The following is a 13,928-nucleotide window of genomic DNA, read 5'->3' on the forward strand; positions in this document are numbered from 1 at the left end:
GGTGTTGTTCATGAGTGAGGGTAGGAGGGAGCGGGAGACTGACAGGCGGATTGGAGCGGCATCTGCAGTGATGCGGATGCTTAACCGGTCAGTCGTGATGAAGAGAGAGCTAAGCCGAAAGGTGAAGCTCTCAATTTACCGGTCGATCTACGTTACAACTCTTACCTATGGTCATGAACTTTGGGTAATGACTGAAAGAACAAGATCACGAATACAAGCAGCCGAAATATGTTTCCTTCACAGGGTGGCCGGGCTCAGCCTTAGAGATAGGGTAAGGAGCTCGGACATAAGGGAGGAGCTCAGAGTAGAACCGCTGCTCCTCCACATCGAGAGGAGTCAGTTGAGGTGGTTAGGGCATCTGGCAAGGAAAAATGTCATCTTCAACCAGAAGTATATCAAGTATTTGACAAACGGCCTCCATTGAACTGCAAACAACTAGTTCAGCTTTGGATCCCATTTCTGAAGCAGCCTGGTGGATATCTCATCATCAAACAGAAAGAAATCGTGGCAGACTACCCCTGTTGGTATATTATTGCCCGCAACTCACCTGTAATTGACAGGTAAGATCATATTTTTAATAAGACTTTCTTCCTATGATGTTTTTGTTTGAAATGCCTCATGGCATGTGTTATCAGTTAGTCACTGATAGACAGTCATTTGTGCCACAGTGTGTTACAACTGATAGCCTATGTGATGTCTGTCTCTCCATTCTCTGCCTTGTGCCAATCTATAAACACTCATGCCACCCTGCCCTCTGTCATTAGTCCATGTGACAGTGTTTCTGTGTGTAATTTGTGCATTTTGTAAAAGTTGCCATGTGCAAATCATGAGAAATTTTTTTTAAACACACAACCAGCCCCAAATGTACATTTGTTTAGGTGGACTGTAATTGTCGGATAGAGAACCTCTAACAGTTCTCTTTGGATAATTTAAATGCAGTTGGCACTACACAGCAGTGAAACAGTGTTTGTGTTCACTTTGTAGATTCATTGATGGTATTTCAGGCCTTCAGTTTCTCACTACACTACAGCAACACCCTTCTTTGCTGACCCCCTGTCCTGTGCCACTCTGAAAAGCTTTGAACTTGAGAGACTCTTCGAACCTGACCTCAGCCCTTCAGGGAGTAACAGGAGACTAAAAGAAAGTCAAACCTTGGGGTCCCATGGCGTGGTAGGTTCTTCTGATAAATTACACCACTAGATGGCGCAACATCGACAGCCAACAAAATAAATTCTTTCACATATTTACATTGAATGACTTAAAATAAGCCCTGTTGCCAAGCTACAGCCCTCGTTTCATCCGCAGAAATCTGTTGTGTATAATTTGTATAAATGCAAACCGTCAGTCCTAGTTCACGTCAGCTGTACGGTAGTTCCGTATTCGTTACTTTAACATTAAAAAAAACTACGTTTCCCGAAGCTGTGACGTTGTGTCGGCACGATGGAGAATGAAGTTTGTAGACCGTCTGAAATAGAGGCTGAAACCCGTGATTAAACTACACTTCCCATGAGACCCTGCGCAGACTGAAGGCGGAAGTGTGTGAATTTCGTGTTGGAAAAAAGTTCTCATCGTTGTTTTCATACCAGAGTACGAGGAAAGTTACGTTTCAGTTGTTTCTCGACTCGTGTGAGGTTTTGTTGAAGTCGTTTGAAGAAACCAAAGGTAACTTTAAACCTTCTAACAGGAGCTAAAGCGTGGAGAAAATGTATTTAAAAGGTCTCTCTGTGTTGACGTCTTTAACGACTGCTGCAACGTTGGGTTTTAACAGTCGTTTACTTTAACAGCTAATAACGGTTACATGTTAGCTTTTTGATTATGTTTGATTTCATGCAGCCATATAGGCTAAAGACTACAACCCTTCACCAGTGAGTTAGTCGGCTCGTTGTTATATTTATTTAGCTATTTAGCATCTCCAAGATATTAGGCAAGTAATCTTAGCTTAGCTGTAGTGACAGTTCTTGAGATATTATCGTTTAAATAATTGAAATTGAATCGAAATGCAGTGTACAAATCAGTTTATGTTTATTAGAACTTGCATTGAAGACTATTTCCTTCATTGCATCAAGTCAAACCATCAGATTTACTGCAGAGAAATGGCTGGCATGCTGCTCTTCAGTGCCACACCTTGGAGGTGTTGAACTTTAGTTTTAAAAGCGTCTCCCTGCCTCAATCCTTGTGGGAGAGGACAGCTTCCCCAGAAACAATGGCAACAATGAATTCCTTTGAAGCAGCTGAAATGATCAGAGTATTGGAAAGTGTGCTGAATCTTAAAGCTGCAGGCGGAGCAGCATGACACCCATGAGAGCTGCCCACAGTCCGCTTCACACAGATAAATACTGTCTCTGATGGAGGGATCAGTGTGTGTCTGACTCTTCAGCAGACGCAGTATAATAATATTCACTGAGGTAACGGCTTGTAAATCTCATAATTTAGTGAAGTTGGGAGAATGACCAATATCACGGCTACACAGAGTGGTCTGTAAAGAATCTGACCTTTAAGCCTTGTTGCCTTTATTGCTTAAACGCTGTAGTTTTCTTGTGACCAAGTTTTGCTTGAGTGATTATTTGTCTGGTGAAAGACAAAGTGTGTCACAGTTTCTCAGAGTAATATTTCGTCCATTAGTTTATGATTATACGCAAACATTGTGTCTTTATTATACAACTTTAATGAACTTGCCTGTGAAACTGTAACCAGAATCTGATTTATTATCACGTATGCATATCATGTATTTATAAAGTACACAAAATATACAAGGAATACATAGACATACTTTAATTAGAAAATGAACTAAACAGCTTGTGCATGGATGTGCAAAAACAAATGTTTATGTGATTGTGTCTGGTAAATACCATAGTCTGGTAAAAGTGATTATCACAATTTTATTTATTAAATGTAGAGTAATTGTTTAGATTTAAAGAAATAGGATACCAGAAAATGAATGTTAACCGTTAGCCAACAACCTTTGAATCGTTAAAGTTAATTATTTTATGCAGATATACATAAAGTGCACAAATATAATAAAATTGGATTGGATCCCGAAATGTACTCCAGCATCCATACCAGCCTGGTGCTTCTGTTTGTGATCTCCACAGGGACCAGTACATCTGAAGAATGGGGAGTGAACCAGGCCCAGTTCAGATCGTCACAGTGTGTAAGGAGAATCACTCCTTTGAGTTGGATACAGAGGCTTTGGCTCGGATTCTGTTGGCTCCGGAGGTCCGAGACAAACATGTGGTGGTGCTGTCAGTGGCCGGAGCATTCAGAAAAGGGAAAAGCTTCCTGCTTGATTTCATGATCCGTTACATGTACAGAAAGGTGAGTAACAGCCGCTGTAGCTATCAGTGTCTGTGAAAGTTCCCAGTCATGCATGTCATACATCCTAAAACACATCTAAAACAAAGGCCACCGGAGTTGTTGAGCTTTCTTGAAGACATTGCATCATCATCAAAGAGGCATCTTTAGATATAAATGATTGGTGGGAAGTTTGAATTTTTATTAGGATAATCTGTGGGTGGTGCCCACCTGAAATTCACATAACTGGGGTCTGGTAACAAGCAGATACTCACTTGTAACCTGGTGGTGTCCTGTTTTTTCACAGTCAGTAATTATACTCTAACAGCCCTTTAATGGCCACTTACACCAAAGTCAAGGAGCGATTAAGGATGAAACTTTGTGGTTGACAGATGTTTAGACTGTGGGTTTGTTTTGTTTTCCCAGTGTACGAGTTAATTCCTCACTGCACTGAACTGCATATACAATGTCACAAAAAAGAAGCAGAAACATTTCACCCCCAGGACAAAACACGCAGGTAAAGGCTGAGCAGTGTCATTTAAGTAAATGCAAAGACTTAGGAAACAAAACAACCACTCACAGACACATAGCTCAACACAGGAGAGCCAGTTATTCAGGTCAGAACTCGGCTATCTACCTACACTCTTCAAGGATGTTCAAATTTTTAGACTCTTGAAAGACGATTAAAGGAGACAGTCTTTGTAAAAAGGAAAAGCCCTTGTTGGACAGGGGAGGTGAACTGATATATCATTTATCAGCCATTTACAACACAGTCTTATCATTTGTCCCTAAGAGGTTTCACCCCTTATCCAGATGTCCCAAATAAAATCACCAGTCGTCTTTATCTTCATCACCAGAAACATCTTCAAGAAAACTCAGTGCAACAAGTGTAGTTTACTCATTTTTTAGTTTAGGTTTTTGTTCTTGGACATGATCATTTAGTGTCTCATCTCCTTAAATATCATATCTGATTGCCCATATCTCTCTGCAGTCGCTTCTTGCACCCGAGAGAGCTTAAAACTGTCTGATGCTTGAATACTTCCAGGTTATAGTGGGTGGTTTATAGCAGCTAGTTAAACCACATTTTGTAGGTGTGAATCTCGAAACTTATCATGTCTGTGTCTTGAATGACAATAAACCGTGTGTGCAGTCATGACACATAAATGCCCATCCCTGCTGTAACATGTGATCTAACGAGTTTACTGAAAAGGAATATATTTTGAATTTAGTCATTACCCCTGTTAAGGAGTGGAGTCTATGGGAGCAGTGGGAATGCTTTGTCTTTGATTTTTCTGTACGTATTTTGTAAAGCATTACGTTCACTGTGCTCATTGATAAATCTCATTGATTCTGGCAACTCCATTACTTTTCCTGTAGTGCCACCACCAGGCCCTAAACTACGACTGCCAATAAATTATTTTATCTCTCTCAGTTAAATAAATAATTAACTGACGAGATAACTATCACTTGAAAGCTCAACACTGCACTTACTGTCTTTGTGGGGATTTATTTGACGTTCGGGGCAATATGGCATCCTTGTCAGTTCTTGAAGGAGCCTGACTTTGTGTCTCTGCAGAATAATGAGAACTGGCTGGGTCAAGATGACGAGCTTCTGACTGGATTTTCTTGGAGAGGAGGTTCAGAACCAGAGACGACAGGCATCCAGATATGGAGCGAAGTTTTTCTTGTCAAAAAGAGCGACGAAACAGAGGTACTCACACATTTGTTTATTTACTAGATTAGAGTTCACATGCAGTACAACCTCAGCAAGAAAGAAAGCAACAATTGCACCGTTAATTTTAGAGAAATATTCATAGATTCAAGATATTTATGTTCCTTATTTTAGTTCAGCTGTTTCCGAACGAATCATTAAATACGGTTAATTTTCCTGGCCTTCATGTTAGAGTATGGATCAGCAGAGAAAATTTCAAACTGATCCAGCTTTGTAGTTGAATGTTTTCTACATTTCTATGTTGTTCTACATTCTTTTTCTTGTCTGATTTGCTTATTTGACTCTTCTGCTACAAATGAGCGTAACAGTTGAATTAATGAATAGAGGTAGACGGTAGGTCAGATGAATCAAGGCATTACAGGTCGTGACACACCAAGCAATGGTCAACCGTTTTCTGCGTCAGGCCATCGTTGAGCATCTGTGGCTGATGTTTTTGTGTCCCGCACTGTTGACACTAGTCAAACTGGTTGCAAACCCTTATTGTTTTTCCATTCCTTATCTGAACATTCAAATAAACAAATACTTACACAACAACACGATCAACTAGAATCAATAAACTCTAGACCAACTCGTTTCATACATTTCATTTATGGCTGTATTCTTTACGGTGTGTTCAAGTGCAACATTTTGGTCCAAACACAGGCGACATGATTCCCACATATACTGTACCTGTATTCACACACATCATTCCGGTATCTTGTCTCTCTGCTGCTGTAGGTGGCCGTGTTGTTGATGGACACTCAGGGAGCGTTTGATGATCAGTCCACCGTGAAGGACTGTGCCACCATCTTTGCCCTCAGCACCATGACCAGCTCAATACAAGTGACTGATCTCCTCTGATTATCATAGAATCATAATATCTTCTGGATGTTCTAGTAAAGTGTGCTAACGCGGCTTCTCTTTTAGATCTACAACCTCTCGCAGAACATTCAAGAGGACGATCTGCAGCAGCTACAGGTCTGTTTGTGAGACAGTGTCATGTGATGTCCACAGATTGTTGATGATTTCACAGTCCTGATGTCCTCAGTGTTCATTTACAGTGCAGAAATGAACAATAAATAGAATGAGTAGGCGTCCAGGTTTAACTGGTGATGATGTGAGATAATATGGTTTTCACAGAAGCGTCATTCTGTGATTTCACTGCTTAATATGTTTCGCACTCTCGCTCTGTGCCTTGAAGTTTAAACTTTGCATAATCAGCACCTCCTCCTCACAGCTGTTCACAGAGTATGGTCGTCTTGCCATGGATGAGATCTTTCAGAAGCCTTTTCAGGTAAGATAAACCCTCGTATTTAAGTCATTGTTGCTGATGTTGAGCCTTGATTTAAAATATCTCTTTATTAAATTTTTTATTTAAAAAAAAAAAAAAACTTTTACACGTTTCTTCTCTTCCTGCAGTCTTTGATGTTTCTAATCAGGGACTGGAGCTTTCCCTATGAATACTCCTACGGGTTTAAAGGCGGCAATGAATTCCTGGATAAACGGTTACAGGTGTGTGTCGTCTCTGTTGAGTTGGCAGGGTATTTTGAATGCACATTTATATAAAGGTGTAAATAATAAAGTTGTATGTAACAGATCTTGAACACTGAGTTTTTTTTTCTGTTTTTTTAAGGTTAAGGAGGCCCAACATGAAGAGCTGCAAACAGTGAGGGAGCACATCCATTCATGCTTCACCAAAATTTCCTGCTTCTTGTTACCTCACCCTGGGTTGAAGGTTGCCACCAGCCCTGCTTTTAAGGGACAACTTCGTGGTAAGATCCACAGATTTCCATAATATGTTACTTTGTTTAAAGGAGATTACTGAGCAGAATGCCTGAGTTTAAAGACATTTGTTTTGTCAGATGTGGCCCCAGAATTCACAGAGCAACTGCAGAATCTGATTCCTAAACTGTTGCATCCTGATCGTCTGGCTGAGAAAGAAATAAATGGAAACAAAGTCACTTGCAGGGGCTTGCTTGAGTTTTTCAAGGTAACATATTCATCTGAACAGCTCCTATGATGAATAAGACTCATTATAGTTCATTGTACCTGATATTGTCATTTTTGCGTTAACAGGCTTACATCAAGATTTATCAGGGAGAAGACTTACCACAGCCAAAGACGATGCTCATGGTATGTGCAGAATTAATACGTTTATTAATAAGTTTAATGAAGCCACATACCCCTTCCTCAGAAAGGCAATTCAAGGGCTCTTTCAGATCCAGTGCCTGATCTCTAACAACAGACAGTCAAATAACTGTCTCCCTGCTGAGTTCAAGAGTGGCAACAACTTCTTTGCTGGTTTAAAACATCAGGGGCTGTAATGATTATTGTGATCGACAAGACGGAGTAAATCTTTATGACTCCGTTATTAAAAAAAATTGAACTAGTGCGTAGTCTAGTCCTTCTGATCAAAAGAAGAAGAAAAACAAGAGCGTGTAATCAAAGAATAAACTAGAGGAGATGTTCAAGAACGAAACCGGCGCTCAAGCATGCAACAGACGTATGCAGTAACATGGCTTTCCAGCCAGAGGACAAGCAAACAACTATATAAGCTGTGCCACATGGTTTTCTCAACTTTAACGAAGTTATTTGCATTTACTATCGATGTTGAACGGATTTACTACCGGATGCTCTCTTTTCTGTATCTACCCGGCTGGCCTTAGGCAGATGGGTCCCTCCAAATGAGCTGCTCAGGGTTTCTTCCTGTTAAAAGGGAGTTCTTCCTTGTCACCGTCGCCTTCAGGCTTGCTCTGGGGGTTTCAGGCCGGGTTTCAGACTAGATGTTTTAAAGCGTCTTGAGACAATTTGTATTGTTATTGATGCTATATAAATAGAATTGAATTGAATTACACCAAGGCTCAAATATACAGCTGATACTGGGAGTCCTCCTCCCCCTGCCCAAACATGGTGGATAGTTTGCAGCATATTTTTTGAGCATCAGTACCTTTTTGTGGAGATTTTAGTGGCGAATATTCTGAACAGTATTTGTCATTGTTTTTGATTATTGCTGTAATAATAACATACATTTGCATAAAGCAAGCATACTAACTTAACTTAGAACAGATGAAGAAATGTGTGATTAATTTGCAATTAATCGCAATTAAATATTTTAATAGATTCGCAAGTTGAACTAACTTTGAAGCAGCACTGGCTCCTGTTTTCTATTGATAAAAAGGGGATATAAGATATGGCATCATGTTTAACTTCTGTCTCTTCAGGCTACAGCAGAGGCCAATAACCTGGCAGCTGTGGCAGCAGCCAAAGATCAGTATTACAAGAACATGGAGAAGGTGAGTTCATGTAAAGTAACCACACCTCTGTGTGCAGCGTGGGAATGGTAACACAATAAGAGTGACTTTAGTGCCATTGGTTTAGAATATGTCTTATTTATTGGTGAAGATGTACGATTTAAACGAATCTAATGTAAGAAACAAGTATTGCTCTTGTACATCTTGACTGCTTTGTTTCTCTCTGCGTCCTTTGCTCAAGGTATGTGGGGGAGACCTGCCCTACGTGTCTCCCAACTCTCTGGAGGAGAAGCATCACTTTTTCTTCCGAGAGGCTCTCCATGCCTTTTCGTCCACCAAGAAGATGGGCGGACAAGAGTTTTGTGACCGTTACCAAGCACAGCTGGAAAAGGAGCTGGAGGAGATGTGGCAGTCTTTCAGCAAGCACAATGAGGTAGGAGGAAGTTTGTTTTATTTTCTTTGAAGAATTTTGCATCAAGCATAAAAAAAATAAAACCTTTGTAAATAGGATGATATAATTTCACAACTGTTCCTGATTATGAGTTTTCTTTTTGTTGTGAAAGTCAAAAAACCTCTTCAGTGCCTTCCGGACTCCGGCTGTGCTGTTCGTCCTGGTGTGTCTCCTCTACGTGCTGTCCGGCATCTTGCTCTTCATTGGCCTGTCTACCTTCGCCTTGGTGTGTGACTGCACTCTGGGCGTGGTCATGGTGTCCATGCTGACGTGGGCCTTCATCCGCTACTCTGGTCGGTATCAGACTGTGGGAGGAGCCATTGACCAGGCTGCAGGTGTTGTTTTGGAGCAGGTGAGAACAAAAGGGCTGGAGGTCAGTTTGTGTATGTGTTTCACAGCTTTCAGTTTTATGGCAGGGACACAAAAAACTGAGCTCAAAGAACCACCAGTAATGAAGGCCGATTGTGACGTTGCCTCACTTTGCATGTCTAGACCATAAATTTGCATTTGAACACATCACGAACACTGCAGTCAACTGCCAACTGGCACATACTGTACTTGTGCTCCTGCATGAGAAGAAATATCTCTCGGAAATGACAGAACTATAAACGGTCGTACAGAGCTGGCCTCCCCTGAATTTCACTCTAGAGTGGATGATCATGTTGTAGTGAGAATATTTTTGGACAGCCAGCAGAATGATTTCTGTGACCGACTCGTTCCATCTCGATTCAACGTGAAGCCACAAACATTCTCAGATGATCCGACATCCAACATTTTATTCACAGTAATTTCCCAGTTGAAGCCACTAGAGGGAGTAATTGAATGAAAAGACCAACAAGAATGACAGGAGAAAAAATAACAGTAGTTTTGTCCCAAAAAGTGCTCAGACAATGCAGTTGAATATCAAGTAACTTTCCACTTTACGTTATTGTGTAAAAATGATACATTTGGACAAATTTAAAATTTTACTCCTGTCATTAATCACTAAACCACTTAACGGTTAATTCCTAATGTCTACAAAATATAGCAGACATTTGATTGATCCTGCCTCTAGGCGTTTCTTCTTTTGGCATCATTTCATTGACTGACTGTATGAGAGTGTGTGGTGATAAACAAGGGCAAAGTTTACTAATAAGCTTTCCTCCGTCATATCTGACCATTTGACAGTAAAGCATTTGGTGTGGTTAGAAAAAACAGGTGTGGCGTGTTTAAAATATCAGGTTCACTGTGGATTTCTATGTAACTCAGTGACAGTTCTCTCAATTTTCATCCACAAGGGTAAAGAAAAAACGGATAAAAGCGAACATATATTTTATTACCTTATAAAGTTCTTACATAATTATATAGTTAACATTTACTTAAGCCTGGGGAATTCTAGCTACTGTTTTTACTGACCATCTGTAGCATCTGTAGTTGTTTCAAATAGCCACACGCAAAGCTGGTTATCATTAAGAGTGATATTGTTTAAGTTTGGGTAAAAGGAGTGGGAAGAATAAACAAACAGAGTATGACGTGAATGTGACCATCATACAGAGTCACACAAAGTCAGACACTGGACAGGTGTATCAGCCGGGAGTTTCTGACAAGCACTTCTGTTGGATTACACCGGATACTATACTTATCATCGCTTTGCAGCTGCCCTGTTAGATGTGAGACAGCATTCACAAGCTCTTTGCTAAGTCTTGGTGTGCTTTTTGGTGCTGGATAGGCCAAAGTGGGTTTATCAGTTTGTTTGCTGAAAACGGTTCGACTGTTGCTCCTTGAAACAGAGCTGATAAGAGCAGTGGGACTGAACGCTGCAGTAAAAATGGGTGTCATAATAGACTGCGCAAAGAAAGGCAAATAACAGTGTCTGATGATAAATTATCTGTGGGCTATTGAAACCTCTCAGAACATTTAATCGTGTGTTAAACAAAATTAAAAATGAATGAGGTGCCTCCACCAAGAAGAGAGCACATACAGAAAATGAAACTAGCGGTGAAGTTCACTTCTCTTACACGAAACTGGAAGTGGTTGACATTGATCAACCGCACTCTTGCTGGCAGATTCACAGATATGGATGGATATGGTTAAGAGGTTTCAGCGAATAAACCACAACACAGCAATACTGAAGTCAGCGGATGTTGTAAGCAACTCTTCAACCCAGCGCGCAGTCAAATGAACTGTCTTCCCTGTTTTTTCTGTTTTCAGGCCACTGTGGTGTTGAACAAGTCGAGAGGGATGAGCGCCGGAGACCAGAAGAAATCCAGTTAGAGGACCTCTGAACCGTCTTTATCTCGATGCACACAGCACAAGCATACAGCACTAAAAGCCTTATCATGCCACCCATTGGAGCAAACCCGCAGCTCAACCACACTGGCCCAGGGTAACAATATTCACCAGCAACTCTATTTATGCACATTATTCTGACTCTAGGCTTAAATAAAAGTGACCAAATTCTCTTAGGCAGGGACTTAAACCATCCCTGTCTCTCCTATTGATACTTAAATTGACACTGCCATCAATGTACAAGTTTACAGTTGGTCTTAATAGACGAGTCAATGTTTACCTTTAAAGAAACGTGTTTATTTTCTGTTTCTGCTGCAACTTCTGTACACTGATCAGATGAGGGAGAAGTCTTCTTTAAATAATTACCTTTTAAAAATGCTCACTTTAAAGCCTTTCTACATATTTCTGTGCGGCTATATATTTTTTTTTTATCTTATTAGCCTTTAAACATTCCATTCAGTTTGTAGATTTGCTTTATATTTGACATAAACTTGCATTTCCAGGTGGGTGAATGTCACTACTTTGAGTGGAGGAAGACAAATAAACGCACTTTCTACTTATCTATTGCTTTTTAATGCTATTGTTTCAAGGGCTTCTCTGTTTCTTCCAATATGGAAATATGTTACACTTTGTAGATGTTATAACAGGATGAAGAAAAATTATATTAATGGAACATATATTTACGTAGCTTCAAAATCCAAAGGAAAATAGTTGAAGGAATTGAATGCCCAATATAATCTGCCAAAGAGTTTTGGCCAAAGAGCTTTAAATATTGTAACATTATACTGCTATCGGCCACAACATTAAAACCACTGACTTGCATTGTTCTGCTGGGAAGCCTTTGGTCCTGGCATTCATGTGGATATTATTTAGATATTATCGTACCACCTATTAAAGCGTTGTTGCTGACCAGGTAACCCTGCTCCAAAGCAACGACAGTCGGTAGCAGCCATCCTCAGCAGGACAATGCCACACCACAAAAAATACTCAGGAACATCTAAAAAAAACATAGAGAAGCCATAGATCCTAAACTGATGCAGTATGTAGTTGTGGAATGCACTGGAACAAGCCTGATCCACAGGACTCAAGGGCTTCCACTACCTACGTCCTGGTGCCAGACTCCACAGGGCACCCTCAGAAGGCCTGTGTCTGTGTCCTGATGAGCCCAAACTGTTTTGAAGTCACAAAGGACACCAAAACAATATAAGCCAGGTGGTTTTAACGTTGTGGCTGATTGGTGCACATTTACTCCTATCACTTTAAATATCAGTGAATATAAGCTGAAACATAGCCCAGAGGTGAAACAAAAGGCTTTTATTCCGTAAAACAATTAAAGATCTCAGTCAGCACAGTGAGAGAACAGTTATTTTATCCATACATGGAACAAATAAAAAGCAAGATGACCATATAGAACAAATACTGAAGAAACACCTGCACAGATTATGATCTAATTTAATTCATCTTTATCCTGATGTCCTGGGCCTGTGCTCATTAGGCCAGCGAGATGTAACACTGTTGGTTCACACTGATGTTCTGACTGCCTGTAAAACGGATATTTCTTCAAAAAGGTGATCTTGACTATACTATATGAGAAGAACGTATGTTTGTGGATTATAATTATATAACTCTTTTTGATAATCATCATGTACATGCAGCTTGAAACCATTGCGTGCTTGGCTCAGAGCTCTTTTGCTTTAAATGACTCACATGGTTGTGTAACCCCTAATGAAACCCTATTACAGAACGGCAACAATAATACATTTGGGCTGACTTGACTCTTATGTCCTTGTTTACGTTTAGCCATTAACCAATCAGGATGTATTAGTTTAAGTCATTAATTATACTGAGAATTAAAAAGAAGGACTACGCAGTGGATTTATTGGGTTTTAGTTTTTCTTTGTGGAGCCACACAGGACTACTAAGAATGAATGGTGGATTAAAGGACTATGATTATTTGCAATTTTGCCCTAGATCTCACAATACGATGAAGTGCAGATTAATTTAACATTTGGATGGAGAAATGGAATGGAAAGTAACCATGTGTTTGTATGACCCGAGAGCATACATAGGATCCTAGCGTCTATAATGAAGGAGCATAGTGCACTTATACAACTAAGTATATCATTTCTTATGCAGATTGGAGACCCAAAACACTGATTTAATAATGCTTTATTCTGACAGTGATGGCACGATACTGTATGCATAAGATAAAAATACAGGGCTAAAAGACGTGGAGGATCCATAATTGCTGACCATCATTTTGCACTTTCTGTGTCTGTTTCTTTCCAAGAGAGGAGGAAAGATGTTGTACAAGCAGTCACTGTTGCACTTCCCCTCCTCTTTGGTGCTTTTTCTGCACAGCTCATTTCAAAAGTTAATAAATGCATGCATTATTGTAGTAACAGCTAATGTAATCATCTCTTGCAGGGACATGGTGGCCTTGACTTGAGAAAATGCTGTTTTATAAAGAATAAACAGAGCTTGAAAGAGTTGATGTTTCTTTATGTCTTTTTATTTTTTTATTTTATAAAGTGGCATTTTATTACAAAAACTTTACTGTGTAGCAAAGCATTGATAAAGACCTGTGAATCTTAGGTTTGGTTTCTCATTTATACCAAAAACTTATTATTTATTTTATTACTTGCTGTAATTGTGCAGCCACAAAATTGTCTGTTAAAAGGTTGTGTTTAGATATGTCATTTAGGTTAGATTACATCAGGTCAGATTGAGTGGCAGTGCCTTTGCACAGAGTAAGCACAAAAAAATGCAGTTTAGTGTCCCACCAGACAGTGCAACCTGTATCAAAATAAACATAGATATTTTAAACATCAAGATTTTAACAAAGTGAAGAATAATCAAATTGAATATTAATACTACAAGAAAATTTACAACATAAACAATAAATCAGGTGTAACCTTCCACTTATTCAAAAAAAAAAATATTGAATACATGTATT

At 39.7% G+C, this 13,928-nt stretch overlaps 1 protein-coding gene across 1 annotated transcript; it reads left to right on the forward strand.

Annotated features, from left to right (window-relative positions):
• Positions 1-1,529: 1,529 nt before the first annotated feature.
• LOC311491557 (atlastin-3-like) lies at positions 1,530-13,445 on the forward strand. Its single transcript, XM_084549495.1, has 14 exons — positions 1,530-1,662; positions 3,093-3,315; positions 4,868-5,002; positions 5,741-5,845; positions 5,930-5,980; positions 6,240-6,296; positions 6,422-6,514; positions 6,636-6,774; positions 6,865-6,992; positions 7,079-7,135; positions 8,224-8,295; positions 8,495-8,686; positions 8,817-9,056; positions 10,895-13,445. Exons 2-14 carry the CDS (start codon positions 3,112-3,114, stop codon positions 10,955-10,957), a joined length of 1,536 nt encoding a protein of 511 aa, XP_084405621.1. The 5' UTR covers positions 1,530-1,662; positions 3,093-3,111; the 3' UTR covers positions 10,958-13,445.
• The last annotated feature ends 483 nt before the right edge of the window (positions 13,446-13,928 follow it).

Source organism: Chelon labrosus (genome assembly GCF_963514085.1).
Source record: "Chelon labrosus genome assembly, chromosome: 8".
In the NCBI taxonomy this organism is placed as follows: Eukaryota; Metazoa; Chordata; class Actinopteri; order Mugiliformes; family Mugilidae; genus Chelon; species Chelon labrosus.